The 16,424-nt window shown below is 40.1% G+C and overlaps 1 protein-coding gene across 4 annotated transcripts in view; it reads left to right on the top strand.

Moving 5' to 3' along the window:
• The window catches only part of mef2aa (myocyte enhancer factor 2aa), a 92,703-nt gene extending 82,676 nt beyond the window's left edge, over positions 1 to 10,027 (top strand). For all 4 annotated transcript variants that reach the window (XM_088340558.1, XM_088340559.1, XM_088340556.1 and 1 more), the window contains 3 exons: positions 4,935 to 5,064; positions 5,146 to 5,269; positions 5,839 to 10,027. In XM_088340558.1, the coding sequence (XP_088196684.1) occupies positions 4,935 to 5,064; positions 5,146 to 5,269; positions 5,839 to 6,220 (636 nt within the window). In that variant the 3' untranslated portion in view covers positions 6,221 to 10,027. The remainder of the gene's footprint in view (positions 1 to 4,934; positions 5,065 to 5,145; positions 5,270 to 5,838) is intronic.
• The last annotated feature ends 6,397 nt before the right edge of the window (positions 10,028 to 16,424 follow it).

Here is a 16,424-nt window from a genome sequence, read left to right as displayed (position 1 = left end):
CTGTCCTTCTAAGCAAATCAGGGTTGAAAAGAAACAAATGTTACAAATCTCCATTAATACTTTTTAATACTGTGCAAATTAACACAGAGCTTCTGTGTTACATATCAAATTGAGTCAGGTTGCGTTTGAGGAAGGAAGCCCGGCTCATCGGGCCTCTCACAGGCTTTTCAGAGGTGGGTGGCTGTGGCAGGTCGGCAGACAGCCTGTCATTATACCGTAATGGTATTAAATTAATCACGTCTCGGCATGACAAAGTGTAGATGAAGACTTAATCAGGGGGCCCAGAGTGCGAGTCAGATAATATCTCGTCGCCCTTGTCACGTCTTACTCATGCTATTGATTGAGTGCTTGTATTAAGGCAACCCCAAAGAAAGAAAGGGAGCAGCCGCGCAGTCGGAGAAAAACTCGCTGCCGTGTTTTTGCAATCTGCGCTGTTGTTTGTCTCCTTGGAGCTCGAACGAGTTTGCGACTCACACCCCCGCAAGTTTTTCACACAATACACTTTTGCTTCAGCAGCGCGACAACAGATGAAACGCCTGCCGTAGCACTTTGATCAACTCGGTGTGTTGTTTTCTGCACGCGTTGTAATTGTTTTCCGATCTTTTGCTCTGTGAAGGCCAGTCAGAGGAGTAGGGAAGGCCTTTCGTGAGTCTTGCCGCGGTAGATTGGTTGAATTTGAGGCATCTATTCTGTTAAAAATATATCAAGGTTCCAGTGGATCCTTGAAAGTCTTAAAAGAATTTAATTCATTATTCTAAAAATAAGGCCTTAATTGGCATCAAAATGTCATAAACCCAATTTTCAAAAGTCTTAAAAATGCGAACACAAGATTCATATGTGTTTGAACAAAAAAGATTTGGTAAAAAAGGCATTTTTTTCATTATTCGTTATAAGAATGCCAATCAATGGAATTTGTAGATGATCCATGATTTACTGAAACATCCTGTCAGGACCAGAACGGAGACGGGACCCACTTGCGTTATGTTTCTCTCAGTTTAATTGAAAGTTAAGGAAAGGGTTGCACCCACGATCTGGTGATCGCTGGGCACGGGAAGCAGGTCGCTCTAAACGCGGAAGTGGGACTTCCGTGGCGAGCGATGGCAGTGTCAGGAACGGAAAAACGGGTCAGTAGCTGGGACAGGAGAGCAAAAACGTGGTCGGGGTCGGAAACGAGTCGTAAGCCAGGAGAGGAGAGTAGACGTGGTCAAGATCAAAAACGGGTTGAAGCCGCGCAACAGACGGGAGCAAAAAACAGGTGGGAGTCCGGGTCGAAAAAAGCTTGCCTAGTGTAAACTGAGGTTCGCAGACGGACTGACAACAGGTGACAGAAAGGAGTGGGTTTAAATAGGGACAGGGAGCCAATCAGATTCCGAGGCAGTTGGCGCCAAAGGAGCGGGCACAGGTGTATCACATCGGTAATCATGACACATCCTTTTAATTTACTGTTTTCTGTGTCTGAAAACTTTGGTGAGAGAGAGAGCTATGTTTTTCAGAGGGGACCTTTTCAAATGGACCAAAATATGATTACACTCTGGGGGGAAATAAAAATATGTTAAAAATTGCCTCCAATTCATGTGGTGAATTTTGTTTTTTTTGTATGTTTCAATTGTGTTATTTTTCTGTCGACTTAGTCTTAAACTTGATATCAAAAGGCAGAAAGAAAGAAAGAAGTCTTTAAAAGCCCTGAATTTAACTTTCAGCTGTAGGAACCCTGTATATTTACTGCCATAGATGGCAAACATCTTGAAAAAAAAAGATTAATATATGAATAATGACTTCCAAATTGCTGAATTTATGTTTAGGCTCAGTAGACTTGGGGATAGGGCGCTTGCTCTGAGACTGGGAAGTTGCTGGTTCGAGCCTTGGTCAATACCCAAGACAACATTGGTATCCACTGCCTCCCTGCTTGGCGCTCGGCATTAGGGGTCGGAATTGGCGTGTTTCTTCACCCAATGACTCCCAACGAGATGTTGTAACACATCAGTTGGGTTGAGCGAGGTGACTGGGAATCCCTCCCTCTGTATCAATCTCCCAGAAAGAGTCGAAAATGTCAAGGTGTTCTTGACTCTAGCCACCTCCCACTAGGGGAATATGGCGCCGGTGTATAGAAATAAGGTTGCATGGACAGATGCTGGAAGAAGTTGAAAGCTTTAGGTACTTGGGTTGTGATGTGGCTGCAGTTGGTGGAATGGATTGCGAGGTATTGCACATAGTGAATCAAGGAAGGAAGGTTTTGGGTGCTCTGAGTATAGTGATGAGCAACAAGAGTATGAGTATGGATGTTAAGAGGGGACTGCATGAAAGTGTGATTGTGCAGACTGTGTTGTATGGTGCAGAGACGTGGAGCCTGAACGCATATTTGAGAAGGAAATTAAATCGACAAAATTGGATGGATTGAGAAATGAAATTGGGAGAGACAGAACTGGAGTAGTCGTGGAACTGAGCAAGCGTGTGAATAAGAGCGTACTCTGGTGGTTTGGACACATGGAGAGGATGGATGAGGAGCGAATGTTAAAGAGGATCTACAGAGTAGAAGTAAATGGAAGGAGACAAAGAGGAAGGCCGCGATTCACATGGATGGATGGTGTTATGAGTGCTCTGCAGGAAAGAGGTCTAAATATAGTGGAAGCGAGAGCTCTTGTTGGTGATAGGAATGTGTGGAGAAAAAGGATAGTGAGATGTTTAGATGTGTTCTAAGGGATGGGCAGGGCACCCGTATGATGCGGCAGGGGTAAACCAGTGAAAGCTGTCGGGCCCTGCTGTTGAACAAAAGAGTGTGTTGTGTCACCCTGACCTGAGTGACGCTTTTCTTGTGTCCCGTTTCATCTGGAGGGACAAAAGCATGACCAACTTGGGTGCCGAGGTGCTTAACTTGTTTGGGTGTTTAGGCATTTGGGTTGGCCATGGTCCAAATATTTTTGTGTGTGTTTAATGCTACTTTTCCCCTTTTTTATTTTATCTATTTTGTATGTGTTTGTCTTGCTGTCGGTCACCCCTCTCGAGGGATATGACCAAGGTAGATAGATAGATAGTATAAATACATATACATTTCAAACAAGTAAAATATAATAAGACGAATTTATCATTTGAAGAAGAATATAGCGACAGGTAAAAATGAATTAAAATTAAAAAGTAATACTTGAAATACGCTCATTTTTATGTTAATGTTATGTATTTTTGCAGTGGATAAAAAGCTCCCTAAGCGGTCCATGGAATGGCTCTTAAAAAAAACGCACGAGTCATTGGGATTTTGTAGGAAGTTTTATTTCTAGCTGGCATGATGTTTGAGTGGTTGAACCTATTTTATCCAACTTCTTATTATTATTACGACCTGGTAATCTAATACTAATAACAATAATACAGTAATAACATGATAGCGTCTTCTTTACAAATGGTAGCCTTTCGTGTTAATCAGTAACAAAAAGTAGCTCTCAGCTTCCAATAGGTTGGTAACTTCTGCCATATTGTATAAAAGGGAAGAAATCGGTATGTCTACAGCAATTACAAAATTGGCGTCTATAGCCGTCAACAGCACTGAATGAGTTAAGAAGCGCCTGCATCGGTTAGTACATTGCCTTTTCGCCATTGCATGTTTTGGCTTGCGAAAATCGCCTCCGCCTGTTCAGTTGGCTCCTCTGCAAAGACCGTTGCGTGCTGTTCATTTATTTTTGCGTGAAGTATTTTCAGGACAACACGATTGTTTTTTTTCCTTTCTCCCATCAGGAAGATTGAGTGACGTAATCTAGAATGAGGTCATTGTGTCAGATTCTAGTTGAAGTCATCTCGTTGTAGAATTCTGGAACAATGGGTGGAAGCTGTCAGCATGATGTTGAAACCATTCTGTGGCAGCTGCACACCTTTTTTACATTACATGTCTGTTATTGATTTTTGCTGCATTTTTGGGTGTGGATTACCCTATTCAAATATAGATAACGTTGCTTAATCCGAGCCACTGAATTAATCAATCCGTCTGGGAATACACAACAATGCAGAGCATTTCACTAAAAAGTTGAAAAGTTGAAAGAGCTGTATGTTTATATTGGATTACATGAGAGCTCTACCAAAGCAAAGTCAAGTTCTACAGCGCCACTGTGTGGAAATTTGACTAATGTGACAGTATTCACACAACCTTCATTTCGTATATGCAGCTTTTATAAAAGATTTTTGATGCATGCGATTCATCCCCAAAATTTCAGAGGTTTTAAGGGACGAAAAAGACATGCGTATAAAAATTAATAATTGGCCTATTTCTTCTCTTTAATTCCTAATTGTAAAATAACCAAACTGGTCATAAGATGAAAACAATACATAAATAGAAACTTGAGTTGTCTTTATAGTCATTGATTACAACGTTAGTGTACAATGTATACTGTACATTTTTTACAACAAGATTACCAGTATACGTGGCATTCTAGGAAAGACATGTTAATAAGACTTAAAATATTAAAAATGAGTAATAAAGTAGATCAGTCCAATGTATTTATTTGTACTTTAATAAACAATATAATGTAATTAAAGTTAGATGTTTTCTTTCCTGAGTTAATAAAAAAAACAAATGTTTTAGCGGTTTATTGAGCCCTTTTGAAACCTTGCTTATTTAATTTATACCTGGTAATAACACAATAATATAATAACAATGTAATACTAATAATCATAATAATTTTAGAAAATTGTTAGGCTTACACATTACACTGTAATAAAATAACTAGCTCTTAGGATCAATTACGTAGGTTAGTGAGCCCTGGTTGAGATCATATCATATAGATTTTTTTCCATTGAAATGCAAATAAGAGTGATTTTAAGTGGTTCACCTCCAACTTTAATCATTTTCATGACCCAATGTCATAATCAGTAATCAAACCATATGACAGCCATGCACATTCAATAGTACTACAATCCTCTTATGTGTTTTTGTGATGTTTTTCTTCTTGCAGAACACCCAAAGGATAAGCAGCTCCCAATTGACGCAGCCACTGGCCACTCCGGTGGTCTCCGTCACCACACCCAGCTTGCCTCCACAAAGCCTGGTCTACTCTGGGATGCCCACCTCCTACAATCCTGCTGGTAAGTCCCGCAAAACTGATAACCATGATTTTTGCTACTTTTCATTTGAGGGAGTTCTACTTGTTTTTGTTGTTTTTGCAGAGTATTCCCTGAGCAGCGCGGAGCTCTCCTCCCTGCAGGGTTTCAGCTCTCCCGGGCTCTCGCTGGGCTCCATGTCAGCATGGCAACAGCATCAGTTGGGCCAAGCTGCACTAAATTCTTTGGTGTGAGTAGTAAACCAGTCAGCCAAGAGACTATTGCAATGTTTATGGTCAATTGAGGTCCCAAAAATGTAATTTAAAATTGCATGCGCTGTGCAGCATCCAGGCTTTTCTTTTTCAAGTTCAAGGAAAAGAGAGTATGAAGTCAAAATCACTCTTTAGAATACAGGGATCAGAATTTTCCGCGGATCCGCGGATTTCCACTGTTTTTGAACCCCAAAGGCATTCTGACTTTTTCACTTTTTCTCTTGCGTAGCAAACAAATTCAAAATCCGACTGTCTCACTCTTTCCTTTATTGCTCTGGCGCACCCTGGCGGCCGTTAGAAAAATTGTGGGGGTGTGGGGGGGGGGGACTCCGCCCTGTTTTATTCCTGGACCCTGGCTATTTCAGCTGAAAATGAAAATCTCCATTCTGATCCCTGAGAATAGATAAAACCACTTTCACTGAGGTTGCAGATCTTATCTCAGAGGGCAGAGCATTCCACAGTAAAGGGGCCCAATGTGAAAAAGTTCCCGAATCTGCAGATTTCTTCTTGGGTCTGTGTAGTTGACTAGTTGAATTTATCCCCACAGAAGCGGCGGGGGGCACCTACCTCAAGGTTCCAACCTTTCTATCAACACAAGCCAGAGCATCAACATTAAGTCGGAGCCCATCTCGCCGCCAAGAGAGCGCGTCACCCCGTCCGGCTTCCTGCCGCATCAGCAGCCGCCACCGCCGCCACTGCCACCTCATCCTCAGCAACAGCAGCAGCCGGGCCCTGGCCGCCAACAAGAAGGCCTGGGACGCTCCCCAGCCAACAGCCTCAGCTCCTCCTGCAGCTCCTATGACGGCAGCGACCGTGAGGACCACCGGGTGGACTTCCATTCGCCCCTCGGCATGGGCCGAGCGCCGGCGCCCAGCGATAGAGAGAGCCCCTCGGTTAAACGCCTCCGCATGGACGCGTGGGTCACATAAAGCGGCTGAACGGCTGGCGGCAAGAGCAAACGGTCCTTCAAAATATCCATTACACGACAACCGGTTTGTAAATGGAGCAGGTACTGACGAGAGAAGGTCGGAGACAACATGTTACAATAGATCGTTTGTAGTCACCTGACAGCTATATTTCGTCGTTGCTGTTTCGCTGTTGTGCTCGCAAACAATTCAAGGGCAGGCTGAGGGCTGCATTTTTTCGAGTTATGCTGTAAAACACACTTGTATATTTGCATATGTCAAGTGGCCTCTAATTTATTGATGCCTGGAATGTAGAGGAAAAAGATCATCAAATGAAGGAATCTGTTACCAAAACAGGGAAATGATAAAGGGGACATAATATGAGAACTGGCTTGTGCAAGACCAATCCCACAAGAATAACTGATTATATTGTTAGTTCAAAAGTAACCCAAACTGTGGTCCAGAATCCTAATTATTAAGAGTTAATCATGCAACTTTTCAAAAATACTTGGTATTTATAAACCGGCATGAGTCAGTTAAAGTACCTGTCCACCATTGGTACGTTTACATGCAGGCAATAGTCTTATTGGAAACAATCTGGAATCAATCTCTTACAAGCCTAGATTCAAGCGAATAAATATGACGATTGAAAGTATTCCGATTAAAAAGCAGAACCGAGAGTGACGTCATGTCAGTCACCAAAGCGAGTTCCATTGCTGCGTGCCATGTGTATACAAGCTGTGCTTGTACGTGGCTTTCCCGAAACAAAAAACCTTTAAACTATATTTGAATGGATAAAATCATTACACCCAATTTATATGGACTGAATCTTTTTAGCTGTGAGGGCAGAAAATAAAACTGAAATGTTACTGAGAAATCAACCAATACAAATGAGGCTTTTTTTCTCGAGTAAGCTGAAGTTTGCCTTTATCAATTGTCTCTGTACTACATGTCCCACATGCATAAAAAATATCCAGGATAATGGAATATTCGTGTGCACACAAGTAATCGGATTACTCAAATGTGCCCACACACACAAGTAAACGGGAAAGGACTAATCCAACCATTGCAATTGGAATACAGTACTCCTATTTGGACTAAGACCTTTACCAGATTACTCTGCATGTTTGCATAAATGGAATACTGGCAAGGCTCAGCTCCAAATATTGCCTGCATAAAAACACATCCAGTGTTAAAGCCCGGTCGAAATGGCTTCCGAGTACCGCTTCAGACTAAGATTCAAATGTAAAAAGATAGATTCTAAAGCGTCATGAGTCTTCTGCTCATGCACAGCATTGCGGGAGGATGGCATTTTTCTGTTGGCTATCAGAAGAAGAAACTTCCACCTTCCTCATGAAATTGGTGTATGGTCCTCAGTAAACTCATATCTAAAAAAAAAAAATAAAAAAAAATCCCAAATGGCACTTTTTATAAATTTGACTAGAGGGCAGGAGCCCGAAGGACTCCTAGGTTTTTGAGGAAAAATATTAATAAAAAAACCTTCGATTTTTAACAATAGAGAACTTCCCTTTAAAGCCCTTTATCGGCAATTCTGTATCCCTCTGATTTTTAATTGTCATTTCTCATTTTCAATAATGATACTTGGCTGCGGATTAACAATAACTTAAATAAGGACTGGAAATAATTAAACTTAGAAAAGACGTACATTTGCACAACCAAAATGAAGTTGAAAAAGAGAATGTGAAAATAATTGCTGTTATTCATGGACGGGGGTTTGAAAGGAATACTATGTCCCCTTTAAAAAGAATAGCTGGAAAATGAAAAGTTATGTAGGAAAAGAAACAGTCAGAAACGCAAGTCAAAGCTTTTTTTTCAAATCCCCCCTCAATGCACACATGACTCGGCGTCAACATCACCAGGAGATGGCGCTCTGCATTGGCCGTGCGCTTCACACTTTAAGCCAATCGTGCTTGAGGAACGGCCCTACCGTGAACTATGCAGTTTTTGAGCAAACCGAGGAACCGCATATGATGATGTCAGAGCATAAAGGGGACCAGGATGTGCCACCACTGAATAAATTGCAATTACACCGTCTAAATATGAAGTAAGACAATGAAATGACCTCTTTTTATACACTCCTACAATAACATTTAGTCACTTGATTCCACTAATTGATTTTTTGCAATTCTAATGTACAGTAGAGCCCTGGGGTATGATATTAATCCAAGGGATCTTAAGCTAGGATAGAAACATAGCAGCCTATGGTAACGTGCACCTGGTTCTCCAGATAAAAACATTAAAAAAAAAAAAAAAATGTGTACAGTAAGTACTAGTTATGTGTTATAATAATAATAATAATTTCCTTGTATTGTCATTCTGTGTAACAATGTACACAGAACGAAATGTCGATTGCATCTGACCCGATGCAGCCGCAGCCAAGATGTACGTATATATGATATATATATATATATATATATATATATATATATATGATTAGATAACATTGAATATACGTGTAAAGATAAAAATTACATTTTATTTATCTTTGGTATGACTTGACATGGTTTTTCTTTTAGCATCACAGCAATCCTTTCTTTGGCGCTATAGCAAACAAATGCAGTACTAAAATACAACATGACTCGCAAAATCTTTACCAAGTACACGAGATTCTGAACTGAATGAAGTAAGATAAAGGCATTGTGGGAGGACTTCTGACAATAGCGTATGGAATTTTTATGATTCCGTGATACTAACCAATTGCAGACCAGCATTTCATGTGACGCCGACCAATAGCAGACGGGCAGCTTGGAAATGTAACTCCTCACATGGGAAAAATTTGTGCCAAGTTTAAGACTTGTAAACGCAATATAGTTTGATATTGATGTTATATAGTGGGGCAAATGCCGTATAGTGGGGCAAAAAACATTATTCCACAGAGTGAAGTGACAATGTTGTAAAGCGGGGACGCCATATCCCGGGGTCTACTGTACCTTCAAATCGGACTGTATCGGCACTGTTAATGATTGTTGTTATCGCGACTCACCCAACACCGAGCTTAATGTAATTGATATAGTGTGTTTTATATTTTTCCCATTGAATCCATTTTAGTTCGTGGTTCCCTCCGGCAGCATTCAACAAGTTCATGGCAGGATGAACTAGCAATAACTCCCAAAATACTAGCACACCCCTTTTATAGCTCTTGATGCTACTTACCTTCAGGGAATTTTGTAGTATGCACATGTAGTAAAATGCCTTATCCCAAAGAAATACAACGCCACTCTGTTTTCTCCGGAAGAAAGCGCACGGCCAACCCAGAACCGCACCTTTCCTCCACCGCGGATGACGATTGTGAAAGGAATCACACTTTGCTTCGCTTGCTGGCTTTTTTATAAATATATATTTAAAAAATAAAATAAAACACAAACGTGTGTGTTTGCTCAGTGTTTGTAGTCCGAATTAGTTGAGGTAAGAAAATGAAAAAAGCTGTTTTCTCGGTTTGACTGCTCAAACCGTTTTGGCGGCACAAGCTGGACTTTGTTGCCAATAATGAAGTTATTTTTTTGTTTTTGTTTTTCCTTAAAAAAATTAAGTTAAACTGTGTTTTATTTTATGAACATCCTATAATGAAAAAATATCCAAGTGAGGTTTTTATCAAACGATTTAAATACGATGCTATTGAATATTTGTTGTACAAAATTTGTATTTTCAGAAAAGTACAAATATTGGCTTTTGATGTGACGTTTAGGTTCTATCTTTTCTCTTTATGCGTGTATATAAATATAAATAGAAAACATGACAGATGCTGAGATGTTTTTTTTTTTTCGTTGTCAAAACACACAACTTGATTAAACACATCAGTGTATGTTAAAATTTGGACGTGGTGCCTATTTTTTTCTTTTGATGTTACCCTTAAATACGTATACTGGCCTGGAGCACAGTCTTCTTGCATACTCACAAAAGACATGGTTAGACAAGATTAGAAAGCGGGCAGCGGGGCAGATGAGTTGTTATCGCGTTCGCGGCACAGTTCTGAGGTCATGGATTTAAATCCAGTTACCTGCTTTCCTTTGCAGAGTTTGCATGTTCTCCCATGTTTCATGGGTTTCCTCCCACGTTCCAAAAACACGCATGTCAGGTTCCTGGCCGGGTGTGAATGAGCGGTTGAGATGTCAAGTCGTAGCTGGGATGGGCTCCAGCACCCCCGCGTCCCTACTGAGGATAGGCGGTGCAGATTATGGATGGATGGATGGATGGATTAGAAAGTGTGTTCTATTACTTTGCTTAAACTGACAGATAATTGACTCACCCACTTTGTTCATTGGCCTTAGTTTTAGGAATTTTATATCATTTCAAGAATAATTGATTTAGTGACTATCAAGTGCTGTTAAGATGGAAGGAAATATAAATAAAAAGGGCCCACCAACCATTGTAAAGCTCTTTTTATTGCCGATTAGCGCAAAAGGCTTACTATCTTATGAGAGAGTTGTAATTCTTAGAAATAGCGATGGACTCATTCTTCCACTAATTCATCGACTATTATAAGAGCACTAAATTATGTACATATATAAACATGATGTTTTAAATGATAAGGATTTCTTATGCCTGTTAGAAATAGAATTTCTTAAATAATAACAATGTCCCATCAACGAGGCACAAATACATTGAATATCTATAGATGTGGAACAAAATGTAGATTTGCTGTCATATGGCACTCAGATAATTATTTACGGTTTAGTTTATTTAGTGCAAACTGGATCTGAGAATGGTGACAGCTCTTGGGAGAAGCTGTCTCAGTTTTTTGGCTTTGGCTGTAATGGCTCTTTAGCGCCTACCAGAGGGCAGCAGGATGAACAAATGGAAGCCAGGCTGTGTGTAGAATCGGTTATAGTTGACAACCCTTTTCTTATCGCAATTATTTGTCATACTGTATATCATTTGTGTTCTAATTTCACTTTTTTTGCTTATATAATTTGGAGGTCGAAGTCTGAATTTATTGTTCCCATAAAAAAAAAGTTATGGATTATGTAGTTATAAAAGGGCAACTTGTTATTACTGAGTTATTACTATGTTATTACCATAATGTAATAATAAGAAATCACGTTAAAATAGGCCCTGTCAACTACTGAGTAATTTACACATTCACATTGTAGTCTAATTTTAGAAATTATTTTGGAAAAAAATCATTCATGCTTTTAAAGATTCTATGTCAATGATTTCTCATGCCAGTTTAAAATCAAATTTCCTAGAAAATCACAAGGACTCTTATTGGTGAGCTATTTTGAGGAACCGTGTTCATGTATTTACAGATTTTATTTGTATTTTTACAGAAACCAAGGTAAACTGCGACCAAATGGAATCTAACGTACACATTCTCAAAATACTTAGCATATTTTTAACGTATCTCATGACCCTTTGCACACACGTGCGACCTAACCTGTGACGACACCATGACGGACGGCGGTAAACCGTTGTAAACGGTGGGTGAGGACGGTTAACAGGAGAAGACAACAAAAAGCTATGCTATTCAACTTGTTGGAAAGCACAAAAATCTCTATGTAGATAAATTGAGGACCAACCTATACCTTATCCCCCTGATATATTTACACATCTAACCAAATTGTCCTGACTTCAGTCCACACAATGTGTACCACTATATTGTAAATGGAGTATACCCATACACCAGTGCTGATCATAAAGCTTATAAAAGTCCGGATGTTTACCTGTTCTTCTAGCTGGTACGCTACGAAAAATGAAAACCCTCGCGCAAATGTGACAAACGACTTTATATCTAAATTTTGGGGGAATGTTATATTGAGAATGTTGAAAATATTTATGTGGGCCAAATGATGTTATAACTTCTGAACGTTTGTTTCCCGTTTAATCTGTTGATAGTTTGACAGTATATTTCGGGGTAATAATTTAATCGGTGGATGTCAAGACTAGAACAGGAGGAGGACCCAGATGCGTAATGTTTACTCACAAGTTTATTGAGATATAGAGGAAAAAGAAACACCAGTGATCCTGTGCTCGCTGGACGAGGGAAGCAAGGCTCTCACGGGATCGGAGTGTGTTCGGAATGTGGAAGTGGATCTTCCGCAGCGGGAGATCGTAGCGTGGTCAAACGAGAAAAACGTGTCGATAGCCGGGACGGGAGTTTAGAACGTAGTCAGTGGTCAAAAACTGGTCGTAACCGGAGACAAACGGGTAATCAGGAACACACGAGTGGGATAGGGGTGTAAAAACGGGACTGATGGGAGTCAAGTCAAGTCATTTTTATTTGTATAGCCCTAAATCACGAAGAGTCTCAATGGGCTTCACAGATTATTACACTATATTACACAGACTATTTTTCAGCCGACGAGAAGAGTAGGTTATTCATATGCTATGTAGTAGAAGTGAGTTTTAAGCTTAGATTTAAACATTTCCACTGAGGTTGCAGATCGGATCTCAGGGGGAAGAGCATTCCACAGCACCGGTGCCCGGATGGAGAACGCTCTCGAACCAGCAGAACACTTCTTTGCTAATAATGTCTTTAGCAATTTCTTCCTGTATGCATTGAATCTTCTTAGTAAAGAAGACCATCAAGTCATGAGCAGAGTGCGTCAAACTATCTGCGATAGTCTGTTGCCTTGTAAGCGATGCTACAGTGTCAAAAAGGACTTTGGGATTGTTCTTTTGAGACGCAATCACCTTCGAAAGGTAGGCCGATTTTGCAGAGGCAAGGGCTGCTTTATACTTTAACAAGCTGTCAAACCAGGTTTGATGGAAAACCTCAAGCTTGGTAGCGCGCCATTTTCTTTCCAATTTCCTGCATTCTTGTTTAAGGGTACTAGTTTCATCAGTAAACCAAGGCGTGCGTCTTTTAGGACGTGATTTAAGCTTTATGGGGGCTATTGAATCCAGGACACTAGTCAGGGTAGTATTGAACTCATTCATGAGTGAGTCAATCGAGCCATTGTATGAAGGAAAGGACGCAACTGCTCCAGGAAGGAGTTCAAAGAGCTCAGAAACTGTGCCAGTGCTTATAATGCGTCCGCTAAATCCTTCAGCTTTTTTAGCACTACATTTAGCTAGCACCTCAAATGTAACTAAATAATGATCCGAGATAACGGTAGTACACGGTAACACCATAATGTTTGGGGTTAAAACTCCTCGAGTCAGAACCAAGTCTAGCGTGTTTCCATCTTTATGGGTTGGTAAATCAACCAGTTGATTAAAACCAAATGCATCAATTAGAGACCGAAACGCAATAGTAAGTGAACTGAGTGGGGAGTTCATATGAATGTTAAAGTCCCCCATAATTATAATTTTGTCTGCATAGGTTACTAGTTCAGACAAAAGTTCAGCAAATTCGTCTAAGAAAGTTGTGTATGGCCCAGGTGCGCGATAAATAGTTATTACATAAATTGACAATAGAAAGGAACGCATCACAAGAGCCTCAAAGGCCTTGGAATTATAAGAGGTACGAGGATTAAATTTGAGCGTTTTTTCAGAATTGAGCGCGACACCGCCACCCTTTTTCAACGTGCGTGCTACATGGCTACTTGCGTAGTCTGGGGTGAAGCATATGTTAGCGCTAAATACTCATCCGGGCGTAACCAAGTTTCACAAAGACCGATACAGTTAAGTTTATAATCACAAATAATGTTATCAACAAGTAAAGCTTTAGGAGCAAGCGATCTAATATTTAAAAAACCAAATTTTAGCTTTGCTGAATCATTTGACTTAGCTGAAGTCTTTGTAGTCTTTGTAGAGATCGTCACAAGATGTCGCCGTTCGTGAGCGTTGAGTTTAAAGCGTCGGTTGTCCGGCGAGGAGTAAATGGTGGAATTAGTCACCTCCTCGCGTCCGTCTTGCTCCTTCGACTTCGCACGCTTCACACATTTACCCGCACGGCAACCACGCTTCTGTTTTCTGTCTTTACGACGCCGTTGTCGTCGTTTATTAGGAGGAATAGTTGTCCACAAAGATGCCGGATCTCTTTGAAGTTCGTTCGGTATATCATAGGCGGTGTAAAAAGTGCCCGAAAAGTCGAAATTTAGACGCCCACCCAACCGAATAAGTTCGTCACTACTGTAAGTATTTTTGGCCACGCATGTGTCCAAAAAAGAAAGCAAAAAAGACAAGAGAACGGTAATAAATAGAAGATTAGCTGGAGAGCAACTAGCCGCAGCATCCATGCGCGCCGCAATGTTCAAACTGCTTGCCTTGCGTAAACAGAGGATCGCTGACGGACTGACAAAGGGTGAGTGAGAGCACTGAGCTTAACTAGGAGGGGGAACCAATCAGGTAACCAGCAGTAGCTGGTGTCAAACGAGCGGGCACAGGTGAGTTTAATGAGTAATCATGACAGTGGATCATATAACAATTTTCAATACTTGTGATACTGGGTAGATTACTGTTTCGAATTCCGGGTTCATTGCAATAAAAGCAGATTGTTAACATATTAAATAATAGCAACGGTAAGACACTAACGTAGTTAGTTAGCACTAACTGACTTATGATATTGTGGTTATATTTGCCGATTATGTTGAGTGTCTGTCATGCCCTTGCCATAGAATTACTTGGAAATAAATCAAACATTCCCTGTAAAAAATAGTATGCTGCAAATCCAGGACAACTTCCTGTGTGGCAGTGTTGCGCCTCGGCACAACACGAGTCCATTAGGTTGATTTGCTGATAAACATCACGGTCTTCATCAAAAGGGATACAATTCCAAATCGGGCTTAAAAACTTGGCCACCAGGAAGAAAAAATAATCACCATGATAAAAAATGTTGGTTATGTTCTTCTGACGTCGTGAATTATTTCAACTCAAATCATAATTCAAGTGCTGACCACTAGGGTGCTTCCACCATCCGTCATGGCTCTCGTTCTACTGGGGGAGGCAACGAGACCACGTGCAAACGGTCAGGAGTTTGATCATATTTTTGGATAAATTTTACCTACTATTTATCAATAAATTAAAATACATGCATTGTATGTATTATTTTTTTTACAGGAATCAACTGAAAATATATACATATTTTTAAATTATTTAGCATTATATTTTGAATGTATGAACTATACTGTAGTATGATCATTTTTCGACGAATTACAAATCTATTCAGCTGAAATATGTATTTTTTAAAAATTCATTTATTTACACCTACTGAAATCCAGCGATTTAAAAAATATTTTTAACATATATAAATATACCTGTTTGTGTGTGTGTATTTATAATATATAATGTATATATACAGAAACCTAGCTAAACCACGAGCAAATTATAATATAATTGCTGGTAATATAAGCATATTTTTTTTTTAATGTATGTATCGAAGGTTGTTACAGAAAACACACACACTTTATTATACTTGGAGTAATCGGCCTGCAGGTGACGCTCTGACATTACAAATAATGTGGCCATGTGCATGCACTATACCAAAGAAGAATTGCGAAAGCAAAGGTAGGTGACATGGTCCTTCATGTAGTTCTCACTTTTTGGCACTAGATGACGCCAAATTAAGCTATCATAAAAACCGGAATTAATGACGTCTACGAAGAAAAATAACCAACACGTAAATGTTTACATATTGCTTGCCACTGGCAACCCCACCCCCCCCCCATACACACACACACTTTTTCAAAATACATTTTTATTGATTATTTATTTCCGTAAGCTTTAGTTAATTTACTAATCATTATCAGCCATGCTTCAAATGTAACAAGATATGAGTCCCAACCATGAGGACATTTTCAGGCAAGTCTGAGCTTATTGTATTAATCGGCCTGCATACTGAAAAAGTACTTTTGGAAATGGCTGACCAGGTTATTCAAGACTTTATACATGTTTTATTTACCGTGCTAAAATATACTTTACACATATTTATGCATTTATGAATAAAAGGCACCCTGAGCACAATACTACCTCCATAAACTATTATTGAATTTAAACACATGAAAACGCGAGCCATATATATATATATATATATATATATATATATGTGTATGTATGCATGTATGTATATGGCAGCACGGCGGCGCAGTGGTTAGCGCGTGTGCGGCACAGTTCTAAGGTCGTGGGAACCTCCTGCTACCGCACTTCCTGTGCGGAGTTTGTACGTTCTCCCCGTGCTTGTGTGGGTTTCCTCCGGACACTCTGGTTTCCTCCAACATTCCAAAGACATGCATTTCAGGTGGATTGGCCGGTCCAAATTGTCCCTAGGTGTGAATGAGCGAGCGAGTTGTCTGTCTCTGTGTGCCCTGCGATTGGCTGGCAACCAATT

This window comes from Urocampus carinirostris, chromosome 7 (assembly GCF_059441175.1).
Source record: "Urocampus carinirostris isolate Australia breed hairy pipefish chromosome 7, RoL_Ucar_1.0, whole genome shotgun sequence".
NCBI lineage: Eukaryota > Metazoa > Chordata > Actinopteri > Syngnathiformes > Syngnathidae > Urocampus > Urocampus carinirostris.
This window is presented reverse-complemented; position numbering and strand designations above follow the sequence as displayed.